Below are 14,496 nucleotides of genomic sequence, written 5' to 3'. Positions count from 1 at the left end.
TAAAGGTACAGTATGAACTTAACTATATTAAAATATATATATGTACATATATACACACACACAGAAAAAGGTCTCAAAATTTATACTTGAAAGTATTAAACTGTGATGATCTCTGGGTGGTAGGGTTATGGGTGGAGTATATTTTTGTTAAATTATAAATTTGTTTCTACAGTAAATATGTATTGTTTCTATACTAAATAAAGTTATTTTAAGGTTATAAAACAATGTATGTCCTATATGAGTTAACTGGTGTCAAAAAAAGAATAGTATCTAATTATAATTATATATCTTCCAAAGTTATCTGTAAATATTTAATTTTTAGGAAAAACAGCACTCATCATAATAAAGACATTTCAGTGTTTGATGCAAAAAAAAAAAATTTTTTTTCCCCCAAATGCAATCTCTGGGTAGTGGTTATTGAGGTCATTTTTAATTTTCTTCTTTCAGTTTTTGTATCTATTTTTAAGCTTTACTATAAGGAATATTAACCACATCTATAAAAAGAAAAAGGAACAATAACACTGTTCTTTAAAAATAATGAGAAGCAGAAAACTAAGAATTTTCCAGAACTTCTCTAGTGCAAGTGTTCCGACCCACTGGCATGAATATCTCGTCCTTTTGGTTAATATACACCTGAAAAAGGAAATGAGGGCTTTCACAGATTGTTGCCACTAACCCTTAGAATAACTAAACAACGTCCAAGTGACTTCCTGTGCCTTTATAAGAGTTTTGATCCCAAACGTGAGACACAAAGAAAGTGATTTAAAACAAAAGCTATTAGCTGGTTTTTCAAGAGCCCCTTAATAAAGCAGTCTTCTCTGCCCTCTACTGGTGATAAAAATAAAATCTACTCGAAAACAAAGGCATCCCTTTAAAGCAGTTTTCAAAAGTCTGGTATATGGGACTCAGGTTTTAAGGGGGTTCCAGATTCCCAGGGAGTCTATAGAGCCAAAACTATTTCTGTACTAATACTAAGACATTTGCCTTTTATGCCCTCATTATCTCATAAGTATACCAAGTATGAAAAGTGCATCAGTTCAGATTCCATACTGCAATCAACCTTTAAGAAATTACCTATTATTGCGTTTGAGTATATTATAAAAGAATATACACAACTACCTGAAAAGGTGATTGAATCCTCCTCCCTTTTCCAACTACGTATCTATGAGAGTCTAAATTTCCTGCATCTACTACAATCAAAACAACCTATCATGACAGATTGTAGGGAAAAGCAAATATGAAAATCCAGCTGCCTTCTAACAAGCCAGACAGGATAATTTGCAAAAATGTACAATGCCACTCTTCCTGATAAGTTCTTTTTCAAAATATATTTCTCATTAAAAATGTCATTATGCAAAATGGGTTTGTTATTGTTATTTTTAAATAAATTTAAAAGATTTCTCTTTAAGGTCTTAATTTCTAATATAACAAATACTGATATGTGTAACCCATAGAAAAACTCATTTAAGTTCTCAATTTTTGAGTGAAAAGAGTGCTAAGGCCAGTTTTAGATCTGCTGCCTTAAAACGATACTTTCCAAATTTCACTCACATAGTTCTTTCCACAATTTTTGCCATTTATCTGAGTACTAACTGTATTTTCATTTGCTTTATTCATTTAATTACTTCTTCAAATTAAATCATGTTTTAAAACATATTACCTGTAGCTAATACATTGTTCTAAGTGCATTAAGTATTTAAGTTAACCTCACAACTCTGTTAGGTATTGTAACATTCTTCTTCCCAAATGAGAAGGCTATGGGTAAGCTGTTTGCCCCAGGGCATATTCAACTCAGGGCAGTCTGGACAGAGCCCAGGCTCTCGATCACTCCACTCCACTATTCAGCCTCAAAATATTTCTCTATTACCACCTAAACCCATCCATCCCTATCACACTTCAGGAATGCTGCCCTCATGAACAGCATGATTTATTCTTCCTAATCACCAATTTAAATATCTATGCTTTGTGACATTTAAAAGCAGACTTCACAATGTGTATGGTACATTTTATGAAATTCAAAGTTCAAAGCAATATGGCATGCAAGAATAAATGTGATACAGCTTCATTATTTACAAATTATCAGAATTTCCAGCTCTCCCACACCCCCCATTAATTCAAAGTTAATGAAAGAGTTGAGTGAGTCTATATTTAGTACAGAAGTTATTTTTTAGAAAACTGTTGCTGAGATGTCCTCCATTTTGTACTAACAGAACTTCACTAAATTGACAAACCCTTTTCAAATTCTGCTGAACACAATTTCTAACAATGGAAGTGTAGATACTATTTGTATTTGCCCTAGGACTGAGAATAGAAATGGAAGGCAAGGGAAGAGAAAATGCTTAATGTAGCAGAACTTTGAAGGCTCAACAGTGAAAAACTGTTGGTATCTTGTTCGTTTATGTAAGTCCCACCTAGACATCTTCCTCTTGCAGCCTTCCACAGCCACCACACCCCTGTACAATTCCTATACCCAACTACTAACTGTACTATTCACTCGCCACTAGGGTTCTCTTGCCATACTGAGTATATGTATAATACCATCTCCCCAGACAAGATGCTTGAGAGCCCAAGTTGTGATGTATCTTTGTAGCATTGAGGACAGAATACTATACAAAGTTGATTCTCAGTAATTACCTCGAAGGTAGTCAACTTAAAGAGAAATCAAAAATGTTTAATCCAGTGAGATGTAATTTTAACCAATACTTTCACCCTGTCTCCTGAACACCTTTGTCCACCAGTGACAGCTCAGTACTCGTGCTCAGGTGTTTTTTAATGCCCCTCAGATATGATCAAACAGAAGGCACATGCATACAATATATAATAGACTATATGTGCAAATGATATTATTTTATCACAGTACTTACACTACTTTTTCAAATAGGAATGAATAAACTGAATTGAATTCTTGTAAGTTAAATAGTACATGCATGTAACTCCACCACATACTCTTAGAGCTATAGGGAGGGTCTTCTATAAAAGTGCTTTATGTCTATGTGCTTTGATACATGATTACTTCCAGACTTTTTGTTTTTTTTACCTTGTTCTCAGTTGTTTTAAATAGTTGCAGTTGCTAGACAAGTGACCTCTTGATTAGCAAGTTAAAATGGTATTTTGCAGTTTATTTTTCTTCACTGGGGAGGAGTACAGTTATCATACTATAGTGGAAGGTGCCCAAGTTCAAATCCTAGCTCTACCAGCTAATAGACTCACAATGAACAATTTCCAATGTTCCTGAGTCCTGGTTCCTTCTTCTGGCAAACGGAATACAAGTAACACCTATCAATTGGGATTGCTGTGAGGGTTAAGTGGTATGTACACATCAACAGCATACTATAGGGACTGATACTTAGTAGGCACTCAATTATTATTATTACTGATTTCACTTCCCTCAGGTACCGTATAATGTTTGCAGGAGTTTTTGTAATTTGGGGATGTATCTCAAAACTTGGAACCGCACCTCACAGCCCTTCAGGTACCTTTGCTCGCCCTACAAATTCCTTCCTCCAAAATATACAGTCCAATTTATGACACACGGTCCTATTTCAATTGTGTCCTTTCTCAAAGCTTCGGGTAACATCAGAGCCACCATACTGAGAAGGGACTTCGGTAAACCTTGGTTCTGGGTCTGCGTGCTACGCCTAATGTGACCACTTGATTGGGGCAGGTTACTTAAATCTCTTCAGTGAGCCCTGGGTGTACTCAGCTGTAATGGTGAGTGCCAGGCTAAACCACTCCCAAGATCCCTTCAGATTCTAGATTGGGAAGATCTTGTCAGCCCACCACGTTAAGATTAACAGTGACTGTAAATCTCTCCCACAGACTGTGAACCCCTACATGCTCTCCCCAAACCCAGCTCCAACGCCACTGCTTCCTTTTCCTGGACTCCTCAGCACTGTACAAATCTCCGGTGTCCACACGGACCCTGGGTCCTCCAGAAGTTGGGCCCTCACGTTGCACAGCACGAGCGCCTACCCTCGCGGAAGCTCCTTCCGCAGCCCTACCTTGGAAGGCTGCAGTAAGGACTGAAGGAAAGCATGTTACCCAAGGCGCTTGACACAACGTCTGGTACCAGGTAAGCGCTCACGAGGCGTTGGTATGGGTCCCATCCCCTACTTGAGCCTCAAATGTATTAGGCTGGACAAAACCCAAAGCTCCCCGGCGCGGGGCGGGGCGGCCTCGGGGTCCCGAGGGCGCGGGGAGGCCTGAGGGGCGCACACTGCGGGAGGCAGGGCGGCCCTTGACGACTGATGGCCCTGAGAGCCCCGGTGCAGCCCGGCGCCGAAGTCCGTCCTCTCACCTCCCGGGCTCAGCAGCAGCTTCAACGCCTCCAAAATCCGCCCCAGACCGCACATTTCCAGAGCCCTACTGCCAGCGGCCCGTCCGGGGGCCGCCATGACTGGAGTGGAACACGCCCCTTGTGACCGGCTCAGGCGTCTCGGCGGGTCGCCGCCGCCATGTTGAGTGTGGCGGAAGGCGCTGGCGGGGGCAGGGTGCGCGTCACGTGGTGGGGCCGGCTCGGTCGGAAATGGCCCCTTGGCAAATAAGTACGTCCTCAGGACCCCTTTATCTCTTGGAAGGAAAAAAATCATTAACAACGTTCTCTCACATACAATTTCAGAAACGCAATATGATTAACTACTATATAATATGTATTTAATATGAAAATATTACAGTACCAAAACAGTAAAAGGCAGTGAACTAAACAGATTCTACACCTGTTTAATAATGAAGTGTGATATGTAAAACAATATTCAACTGAATACTGTTGAACTTCTTTATTAGCAAAATATAAAAATAAGTGCTAAGCACACATACAACTATTGTGAATATAATAACAACTGATGCTATTGATGATGTGATTTTTTAAATGGATTGAGTTCCCAGTAAAAGTTCTGTCTTTGAACCTACATGCATTCCTGGAAAATTAAGTGTATACTAAAATCATGCCCCCTCTCTCCAAATGGTGTTAATATGTAAAACAGAATGCATTTGAGATTTGGATAATCAGAAACAAGTGTTCACCTACATGAATCCTGGTGGGATTTTCAAAAGTCACGTTGTCTGAAAATCATGCTCCAAATCTAGGACAGTGCTTCTGAGGGCAAGACCTTTAGCATACCTGCCTCTCCCTTCACTAAAAGTCAATAATCTCTTATATCATTCTCACAACGATGCTCACCGGCCACTTTACAAAAGTGCTCCCTAAGAGGCTGTCCTGCTTCTCCTTGACATCCCTGAGTTAGCCTGGGCTCACGATTGATGACTGCCCTTCAGCATTTAGCTGCTGAGCCTCTGGGGAAGCCCCTTGTGCTTCACATGCCAGCCCATGTCACTGGGGAAAGAAGCTGTTCATTTAACTCCTTTCTCAGGCCCCTCCTGGTCATGCCCATGTCTCTGAACTCCAGTTCAAATCCGTCAACCATTTTTTTCCTGCTCTCTAAAGTGAGAACAGAATCGTTTTCACAAGGCTATTTTGGGGAGTTAAAATGACACTGCTTTCAAGTATTTAGCAATGTGTGCCACTTAATAAATTGTACCTGTATCTTCCCCTTCATCTCTTCCTCAAATAAAATCCTGCCAAAACATCTTTAAACCAGAAAAACATTTTAAAGGGGAAATAAATGACCTACTATATTACCATAATGCTCTTGCCATTGTGTGTATCCCAGGCTTTGGCAGTAAGAAGACAATTCTTCTTCAGTTATGTTTGGACACAAGTTCATTTGAAAAAAAAAAATTTGAAATGTCATTTAAAGGTATTAAACATTTAGTGAAAAGGGTGTAAAGCATTGTGTGGGAAAGGCCCACCCCTAAGTTTTGTACAGTTTGGGCCAAAAATACAAGATGGAGGGCCGTATACCATATGTGTAAATATTTCAAAGTATAAATCAAATTAATAGATTGTTAAATACTTTTTATACTCCTACCTTGAAAACTATGCCAGATTTGAATTGAGAATTCTCAGACTTCATGTCAGAGCTCCATACTGGATGGACATGGCAGGATGGGGGAAGCCAGTTCCCTGCCTTTGGCCTGACCCTTTTTTCTTCTCACTAGTGTCTCCATCCTGCACTCACACACATGTGGACATTCCAGCTTGTGCGTGCACATCCAGGCTCTGTCCACACACTCCTAAGAAACTACCACTTGAAACCCTAGGGCTAGGAGTGCGCACACAGGGAGCATGGTGCAGCTTTCAGAGGGCAGACCGAGCCAAGAGGCCTAGAGAGCTCTGGAAGCAGGCTCAGAGATGGCTGGGCAGGGGATTCCAGGATCCCAGAACCTGCAGTGTGGTCTGGAAAGAGGGGTGAAGATTTGGGGTGGGCAATTCCCCTAGGCAGATTCCTTGCCCATGGGGAAGAGCATGGTAGAGGAGGCCAGGTGGGGCCTTTAAAGCATGGGGCCAGAGCTGGGACCCTATTAGCCCCAGTCTAAGGGCAGTAGTGGTGTGGGATTTACAGGTGATGAGGGTTCCCAGAGTTGGGAGAGCTGAGAGTCCTCTATCCCAAAGCATTATGGCGCCAGATTTTATCTTTTGAGCTCTATAGGCTTAGATACCACAAAGTGACTTGAACGATCAAGTCAATATCATAAGGATACTATAAATTTTTACAGCAAAAAATTATATCCCACATGGAACATTGGGTACATTTTATGTATGATAGGATGTTGGGGGAGTGCCTATGGCCTATAAGGCTGTATATTAGGCCCAAGCATGAAAAAAAGGAAGCATGTTCAGGTTTCTCCTGGCCTAAGGAAATCATGCAAGTAGGCTTTTAAGTACCCTATTTCCTTAGAATCTGATATTTACACTTATGGAATTTTAGTTTACAGGAATGGAATTCTGGTAGCCTTTGCCTCACTTTGTCTAGGTAGCTTTGTTAAAAAACAGAAGCACACCTGGGAGACCCCCTGGTAACATGCTATTCAACATCCCTCAAATTAATACCCACAGGAGCTACATTGGAGAGGGTGCTGCAAGAAACCACATGGGGATGTTCCACACACACACACACACACACACACACACACACACACAGGTCTGTATTCATGCAAAATGTGTTCTACTGATTTAAAGTCAGACAAAAAGGACCCCATAATCAGGAACTTAAGGGACAGCAGCCAAACAGGTTGGGTTGCAAATAGCAAGCTGGGGCTATTTGCCTCAACCCAGAATAAGGCTAATGGTATTGATAGACAGAACAAGACCAATAATTACTGATGGCTGTTTCACACAGATTTCCTAGTGAAGACCCCAGCAAATTATGGGTTCATATGGGTTCTTATCTTCTAAATCCACACATGATAACTGGAGTGGTTGCATTCCATCTAACTGACCTCTAAATTCTTATCCTATCTGTCTCAAAACCTTAGACACTGTGATAACCCCCAATACCTACTCCACAAAAAAATGGTCACTGCAGTTAAGTTTTCATTTATTTTAAATGAAAGGTTTTCTCTTTGGATTACCACTCTCTTTCGCATCTATCAGATCCTTGTTAGAGAGGAAAAACTTTTCTTCTACCCTCTTACATTCTTAATATGGAGGTGTGTGAATTCAATGGTCGAAAGACAGATTAGCGAGAAAAGATTTTTATGCACGTTTGAGGGAATTCCCAGAAAAATGTGACTCAAAGAAGTGGTTTGAGTCTGGGGCTTATATACCATCTTAACACATGGAGGGAAAGGGGTGAAGAGGTGCTTGTAGAGAAACAAATGACACAGGAAAAATAAGTGAGCCCTTGGGAGAATAGATGAAAGATACGGTACTTTTGTGACAGTATCTGTTTTGGTGCGTTCTTACCCCACTAGTGTCAACTTCTAGTCTCTGGTGATAGTCAATAGTCCCTGGTTGCAAAACTTCTGGGGAGGATTTTTATGACTGTTGAATTCTTTTGGGAGATTCTGCTTTGGCAGATAAGGGGAGTCCACAAAGAAACATCTTGACAGTGGTATATTCTGGATCCCTTCATCCTTATTGCAACCTCCAGAGGCTCATCACCATCTCTGATCCCCTTCCCAGGAAGGTTCATCATCTCTGCAGAGATGCACCTTCAGAGACCACCACTTCGGATCACATAGCTCTCCTGCTCAAAGCACTTCAGTGGTTGCCTGACCCATTAAATCCAGCTCAAAATGGAATGCTTGGCCTTTTCTCTCCTGAAATCCTGCTTTTGCTTAAATGATTCCCTTTATCCAAACTCCCTTGCTGTGCCCCTCGTTGAATAATAAATGTTAAGAGCTAACATTTCACAGAGCACTACCGTGACTCTTAAATGCTTTACACATATGAATTCAGTGCTCCGAAAGGCCCTAGGAAGTGGGTGGTTATCCTCATTTTGCAGTAATCTCCAGACTGAGGAAGGTAGTAACTTGTCTAAACAGAGAGCTGGAAAGGCCAGCCAGGATTTGAACTCAAGCAGCATGGCTCCAGTATCTTGGTGTCTTCACCACATATTGCCTTGTGAATACCTACGGAAGCACCAAGAGGTAGCAGAGGTACCGTTCTCCAGGCCTCCCATCCTCCAGATCCTGGCTGGGTGTGAGAACTTTCTCTGGAGCCTTTTTCAGAAGTAACGTTTCTCTGCCGGCACAGCCCCTTGCACATGGTAGGTACTCTGTAAACAGTTTAGTTTTATTCTCTATAGAACCATTTTGTCTTCATTCTAGTATATTTTTCCCTTTTTACTGTGGTAAAATAGATGTCAAATGAAATTTACCATTTTTAAGTGTACAATTCAGTGGCTATAAATACATTGTTATGCAATGATCACCAGTATACATTTTCATGAAGTTTTTCATCCCAAACTTTGTGCTCATTAAATGAACTAAAATTACCTGTCAATGAAACTCTGTACTCATTAAATAACTATAACTCACCCTTCCCACCTCACCTCTATTCTATAAATTTGACTTAATTCTTGGTACCACATTTAAGTGGAATTATACAGTATTTGTCATTTTGTGTCTGGCTTATTTCACTTAACATTACATTTTTAAGGTTCATCCATGTTGTAGCAGGTCAGAATTTTCCTCTATTTGAAGGCTGAATAATACTCTATGGTATGTATGTACAACACTGTTTCCACCATTTGCCTATTATGGATAATGCTGCAATGAAAATGCGTGTGCAAACATCTGAGTCCCTGCTTTCAATTCTATTATATACCCAGAAGTGGAATTGCTGGATCATAAATTGTTTTTAGGAATTGCCCGATTGATTTCCAGTGGCTGCACCATTTTACATTCCCACCAGCAATGCACAAGGGTTCCAATTATTTTCACATCCTCATCAAAATGTTTTTATTTATAGGAGCCATCTTAATAGGTGTCAAATGGTTCTCATTGTGGTTTTGATTTTCATTTCCCTAATGATTAGTAATGTTGAGCATTTTTCCACTGCTTAATGGCCATTTTGTATTTTCTTTGGAGAAATGTCTATACAAATCCTTTGTCAACTTTTGAATTGGGTTGATTTGCTATTAAGTTTTAGTTTTTTTTTTTTTTTAAATATTCAGGATATGTGATTTGCAAGTATTTTCTCCCATTCCATGGGTTGCCTTTAATTCTATTGGTGATATTCTTTGGTTCGTAAGTGCTTCATTTAAACTAAGTCCACTTTATTTTGTTTTCTGTGCTCTTTTAGTGTCATATCTAAGATACCATTGCCAAATCCCTCATGAAGCTTTTCCCTGTCTTCTTCTAAGATTTTAATAGTTTTAGCCTTTATAAAAGTCTTTGATCCACTTTGAGTTATTCTCATATATGGAGTAAATGTAGGTCCAACGTCATTCTTTTACATGTGGACACCCACTTTCCTCAGCACCATTTGTTGAAAACACTGTCCTTTCCCCATTGGACGGTCTTGGCACCTTCATCAAATATCATTTGACCGTATATCTGAAGGTTTATTCCTGGCTTATTTCTCCCTTTTAAAAATATTTTAAGCCCAAAGCAAAATGAAAAGTAGTGCATGAACACTTACGTACTTTCACATAAATTCAGCCAATGTGAGCATTTTGCCACATTTACTTTTGTGCTACTGCTCACCCATACTTTTTTGTTGGGCTGTTTTGATATTTTCCAGACATTGGTACCATTTTATCTCTAAATTCATAATTTACCTCCTAAAAATAAGGGTTCACCTAGTGAATCATGTTACCATTACTACACCCAAGAGAATATTCATTTGGGAATATCATCTACTGTAAGACCCATATTTAATTCTCTCCAGTTCCCCAACAACTTCTGAAATTTTCACTCCAGGATCCAATCAAAGTTCACACATTGGTTAATGTCTCAAAAAGCTAAAACACGTAATTAAACACGTAATTATCCGGATCGAAAACAGGATAAAACCTAGGTATATATCCCGGATCGAAAACAGGGACTCCTAATAGTTATTTGTACCTCAGTGTCCACTGTGGCATTATTCACAATAGCCAAAAGGTGGAAGCAACCCCAGATGAGTGAATCAATAAGGTATATATGATTGTGGTTACTCAGCCATAAAAAAAACGAAGCCCTAATACATGCTACCATACGGATGAGCCTTGAAAACACTCCAGGTGAAAGCAGCCCAATTTTACCAGACAGACTTACTTGGGATGATGAAAAGGTTCTGGAAATAGGTGTGATGCTTACCCACTTTGAAGGTATCAATGCCACTAAATTATATGTATTTCACCACTGTTGTCATGTCCAAAAAAGTTAGACCCCTTCCAGCACAAGTTGGAGGCCTACACCAGGGTTTCTCAACAGCAGCCCTACTGACTTTACACCCTGCTCAGGATGTTTAGCAGCATCCCGGGCCTTGACTTGATGTCAGCAGCACGCCCCCCAATCATGACAACAAAAAGTATCTCCAGAAATTGCCAAATGTCCCCTCAGAGAGGGGGCCACAATCTTCCCTGGTGGAGAACCACTGGCATATACTAATTTTGCTGACTGCTCTTTTCTCTCCCTCAGCAGTCTTCCAATGACGAGGAAATTTTATTACTTTCATCACAAGCCAAATGAATGGATATTCTTCAAAGAAAAGTGACCCTGTGGATTCAGTTTTCCCCCATTTTGCCCCAACAGAATGACACAAAGTTCCGGAGAAGTCATTTCAACATGAAGTTTCTTTCTCCGTGTTTTGACTGAGCTCACCTAGTATTTGTTTTGCCTGCAGTGGTGTCATCAAATAAAACAAGTTTGACAATGGCTTAACAAAATTATTTAATAAAATTTATAAAAATGAATATTTAAGGATAATTTTTCTCAGCTCGAATTCTTTTCCTTTTCCACCCCAGAAGAAAATACAAAATTATCAGCACCCGCACACATACATACTCGAAACTATAGTGATGCTCTCTATATAGAATTACAGTAGATAAGGGTTTAAATTGCTGAAAAATCAAGACAATTCCAAGAAGTGATTGCAGGGATGATTTTTTTTTCTTGAAAAATAGTTGACAGACAGAGCAATTTAGAAATTCTTTTCTGTGGTTGTCAAAAGTTTCCTGAAGGTCACATTTCAACTAAAGGAAGACCCAAACCAAGATTGTCCCTACCTTCCCCTACCCCCTTCCTAACACTGTTTTCTTCCTGTTCCTAAGAAAAAAGATTTTCTAATATTTTCAGTTTTCTATACACACTTGGGCAGATGTGTCCAGAGCAGCCAGCATTTTCTGTAGACATCAACAAAAGCAGGCACTTGGGGATCCTGGGCTTCAGGTAAAACTTGTATAAGGATTCTGGTAGGAAATACATGTTGAGATTCCTCCATTCTTCCAGAAATTTCAGGGCTAAAGGTAGAGCCACCTCAATCCATCCTCAGCCTCAGTTTGCTAAATTGCCAGGCTCAGTGACAATCTCTCCTGCCATCTCCAAGCCTACTTGCCATGTTTCCCTTCTGCTGTGACAAGGCACCTGTCTTTGGCTGTAGCACTATCCTGAGTCTGGGAATCTATCACTTTCTTGTTTTAGTGATAAATATTAAAAGTTGAGTGCACCTAAAAACTAACCACCTTTTCTGGTCACCTTCTTTAGAATCAAGGTACCCACTAATGACATTCATATAATAAACATTCTTACCTGGAACAAGTAAATGGATGGATGTGAAGTGATGTACCCAGGAGATGAAAAAGGAAAACCATTAGAGGTCTAAAGAGTTCACTATAGCCAGTCAAGATACAGTCAGACTAAGACACAAGCCTATTACCCTAAAAGGGCCCAATAATTTCTGCATTAGAGAACTCCTGTCTGGACTGTGTAAATTCAAAAGGAGTAAAAGTGGATATGGGACATCAGAGCAGTAATAGGACCAAAAAATACATGAAAATAATTTTTAAAATACATACAAAACAATAAGGCAGCTGACCCCTCCCCTTCCTTTTAAAAATGAGGCAAAGCCCTTTAGAAAATCCACAAGTTGCTAGCAGAATCTTCTGAGGCCAAAAGCAGTTCTTTTGAAATATTCTAATTGGAGGGTCTTTTGGACATGATCACTATGTAAAGAGTGATGGAGAAAAAAAGTTTCAAGAAATAAAAATCTTTCTAACATGTAGGTTAGATCTACAAAGTGGAAAATCCTAATTATCCAACTGCATTGCCCATCACAGTTGTTCTTCCCCAGAAACTCACTCCAAGGGAAGGTAGCTGAAAAGCCACGAGAAACATTACTCCTTTATCTCCCATCACAGGAGTACAGGACCCGTCTCTTTCCCCATCGGTCTGAGTCCCCTAGTCATCCTCGCCACCTCCGTACATGTCTGCCAGCTTCTTGAAGCGATTGCCCCATTCATTCAGGTAGTCATAGTTCTGGTCTTGGTCCGACTCTGAGGAGTTCAGGGAGCTCAGAGTAGCAGCTTCAGAACCGCTTCCTTCGTAGTCAAACACGAGCAGAGAATCATAAGGGGGGGCAGTGGGGTCACTATCGGCTGCCTTCAGATTCTAAAGAAGAAGGAAGACAGTAGGATCTTTCAATGAAAGAGACCATACACCTGTCATCTCAGGCAAGATGCCTTCTCTTGATGCCTTGAGCAACACAAAATGCACAAAAATGCAACCATCCTGTAGAACACCAGCAGCAATTAACACCAAGATAAATTTATACAAACTGGCAATGCAGACAGACTGATATATTGTTGATGAAAAGAGACTATTATGGGAAAATCAGAATCTTTTCCTTCTACACTATAATGGTAAATTATATGTAGGCAGGAAGATACAAGCACTAAACAATCAGGATGGACAAGGCTGAAAATAACAGACAGTCACCCTGACCATGAACAGTTCACTGTGGTGAGGTGGGTTGGAGAAACTTGGGCAGGACTTGCTTTTTTCCCCCTTAATAAAGTTTCATAATTTATATTTTTATAAATATATAATTTATATATTTAATATAATTTGTACTTTAAAATAGCGAACATATTATTTTTGTATTAAAAAAAAGCTACACTGAGATGAAGCCAACACACAAATGACTATAAATGGAGGAAAGGACCTGATCTCAGGTGTATCTAAAAGGGATGGTTTTAACTGACCCCTCCTGTTCTCAGTTTCCTCTAAGATCCAGTGGCTTGAACAGATGTGGGCTGGTCACTCCCAACACTGCTGTGCTTTGGGAAGCTAAATCAAGACCAGTCCCGCCATGAAGATTTACCAAGGGCCACTGGACCATCACACAAGCCCTGAAAATCATTCCATCAACTGGGCAGCTGATTGAGAAACAGTTAAAGGAAATAGAAATAATCTATTTAAGGAAATAGACCCACTGGACTATTATCTTACTTAGTTCTTTACTCATCCCCACCCCTAATTCTTCCTCATCTTACCCTAACCTGATTAATTTAATGCCTCATTTCCTATCGTCCTTTCCAGATAGAGACAATCTTGGAACAGTTCTGGCCTGTAACATGTGGGATGAACTCCCTTCTTGATTAACAGTTTGCTAAAGGGAAGATGTTTGGCCTTTGTTCTGCCCTTTCTACTTCCCTACTTCATCTTGACTGGACTGTAGACCCAAGACCTGGAGGTGTGGCAGCCATCTTGTGATCATAAGGCAACAAACATGGGAAAAAAGACCTGCAGGCTTAGAGCATGTGGTACAAAGGTAGAAAGGCTGACACACCAGCCTAGACTGCTTATCCTAGCCTTCTATTTGCATGAGGCAAATCTACTTATATCTGTTTAAGATTCTGGAATTTATAGCTAGATGCATTTCTGACATATACAATATGGATGCTATTTTTCTGGCCCTCAGGTAGACTTAGATACAGATTTAACATTACATCTCAACCAGTAAGTAGGATACAGGGGAAAAGAGCTCCATTAGTGAAACCAAACTGAATCTATTTTGAATCTCTTTATAGTTTTACTTCTAGTCCTTTCAGGCAATTCATTGCTTTGCCATACAAACTTTGCAAAATCACTTAGAACCATTTAAAGTTCTTTTAGTTCTGAAATTCAGATGAGACACAAATAAAAAATAAGGCTCAGGGATCAGGCAAG

At 39.9% G+C, this 14,496-nt stretch overlaps 2 protein-coding genes across 10 annotated transcripts in view; both read right to left on the bottom strand.

Moving 5' to 3' along the window:
* The window catches only part of TANGO6 (transport and golgi organization 6 homolog), a 233,101-nt gene extending 228,639 nt beyond the window's left edge, over positions 1-4,462 (bottom strand). For 4 of the 7 annotated variants that reach the window (XR_005027224.2, XR_008994011.1, XR_008994010.1 and 1 more), the window contains exon 1: positions 4,298-4,462. Coding sequence is in view for 3 of the 7 variants with exons in the window: in XM_057492814.1 (XP_057348797.1) it covers positions 4,298-4,394 (97 nt within the window). In the remaining 4 variants the exon portion in view is untranslated. The remainder of the gene's footprint in view (positions 1-4,297) is intronic. The other 3 variants (XR_008994009.1, XM_036897636.2, XM_057492813.1) reach the window with 2 other exon arrangements.
* A 6,739-nt stretch (positions 4,463-11,201) lies between these two features.
* Positions 11,202-14,496, bottom strand: part of CDH1 (cadherin 1) — an 81,580-nt gene continuing 78,285 nt past the window's right edge. For all 3 annotated transcript variants that reach the window (XM_036897668.2, XM_036897669.2, XM_057493586.1), the window contains one exon: positions 11,202-12,936. In XM_036897668.2, the coding sequence (XP_036753563.2) occupies positions 12,727-12,936 (210 nt within the window). In that variant the 3' untranslated portion in view covers positions 11,202-12,726. The remainder of the gene's footprint in view (positions 12,937-14,496) is intronic.

The sequence above is a fragment of the Manis pentadactyla genome, chromosome 15, assembly GCF_030020395.1.
Source record: "Manis pentadactyla isolate mManPen7 chromosome 15, mManPen7.hap1, whole genome shotgun sequence".
In the NCBI taxonomy this organism is placed as follows: domain Eukaryota; kingdom Metazoa; phylum Chordata; class Mammalia; order Pholidota; family Manidae; genus Manis; species Manis pentadactyla.
This window is presented reverse-complemented; position numbering and strand designations above follow the sequence as displayed.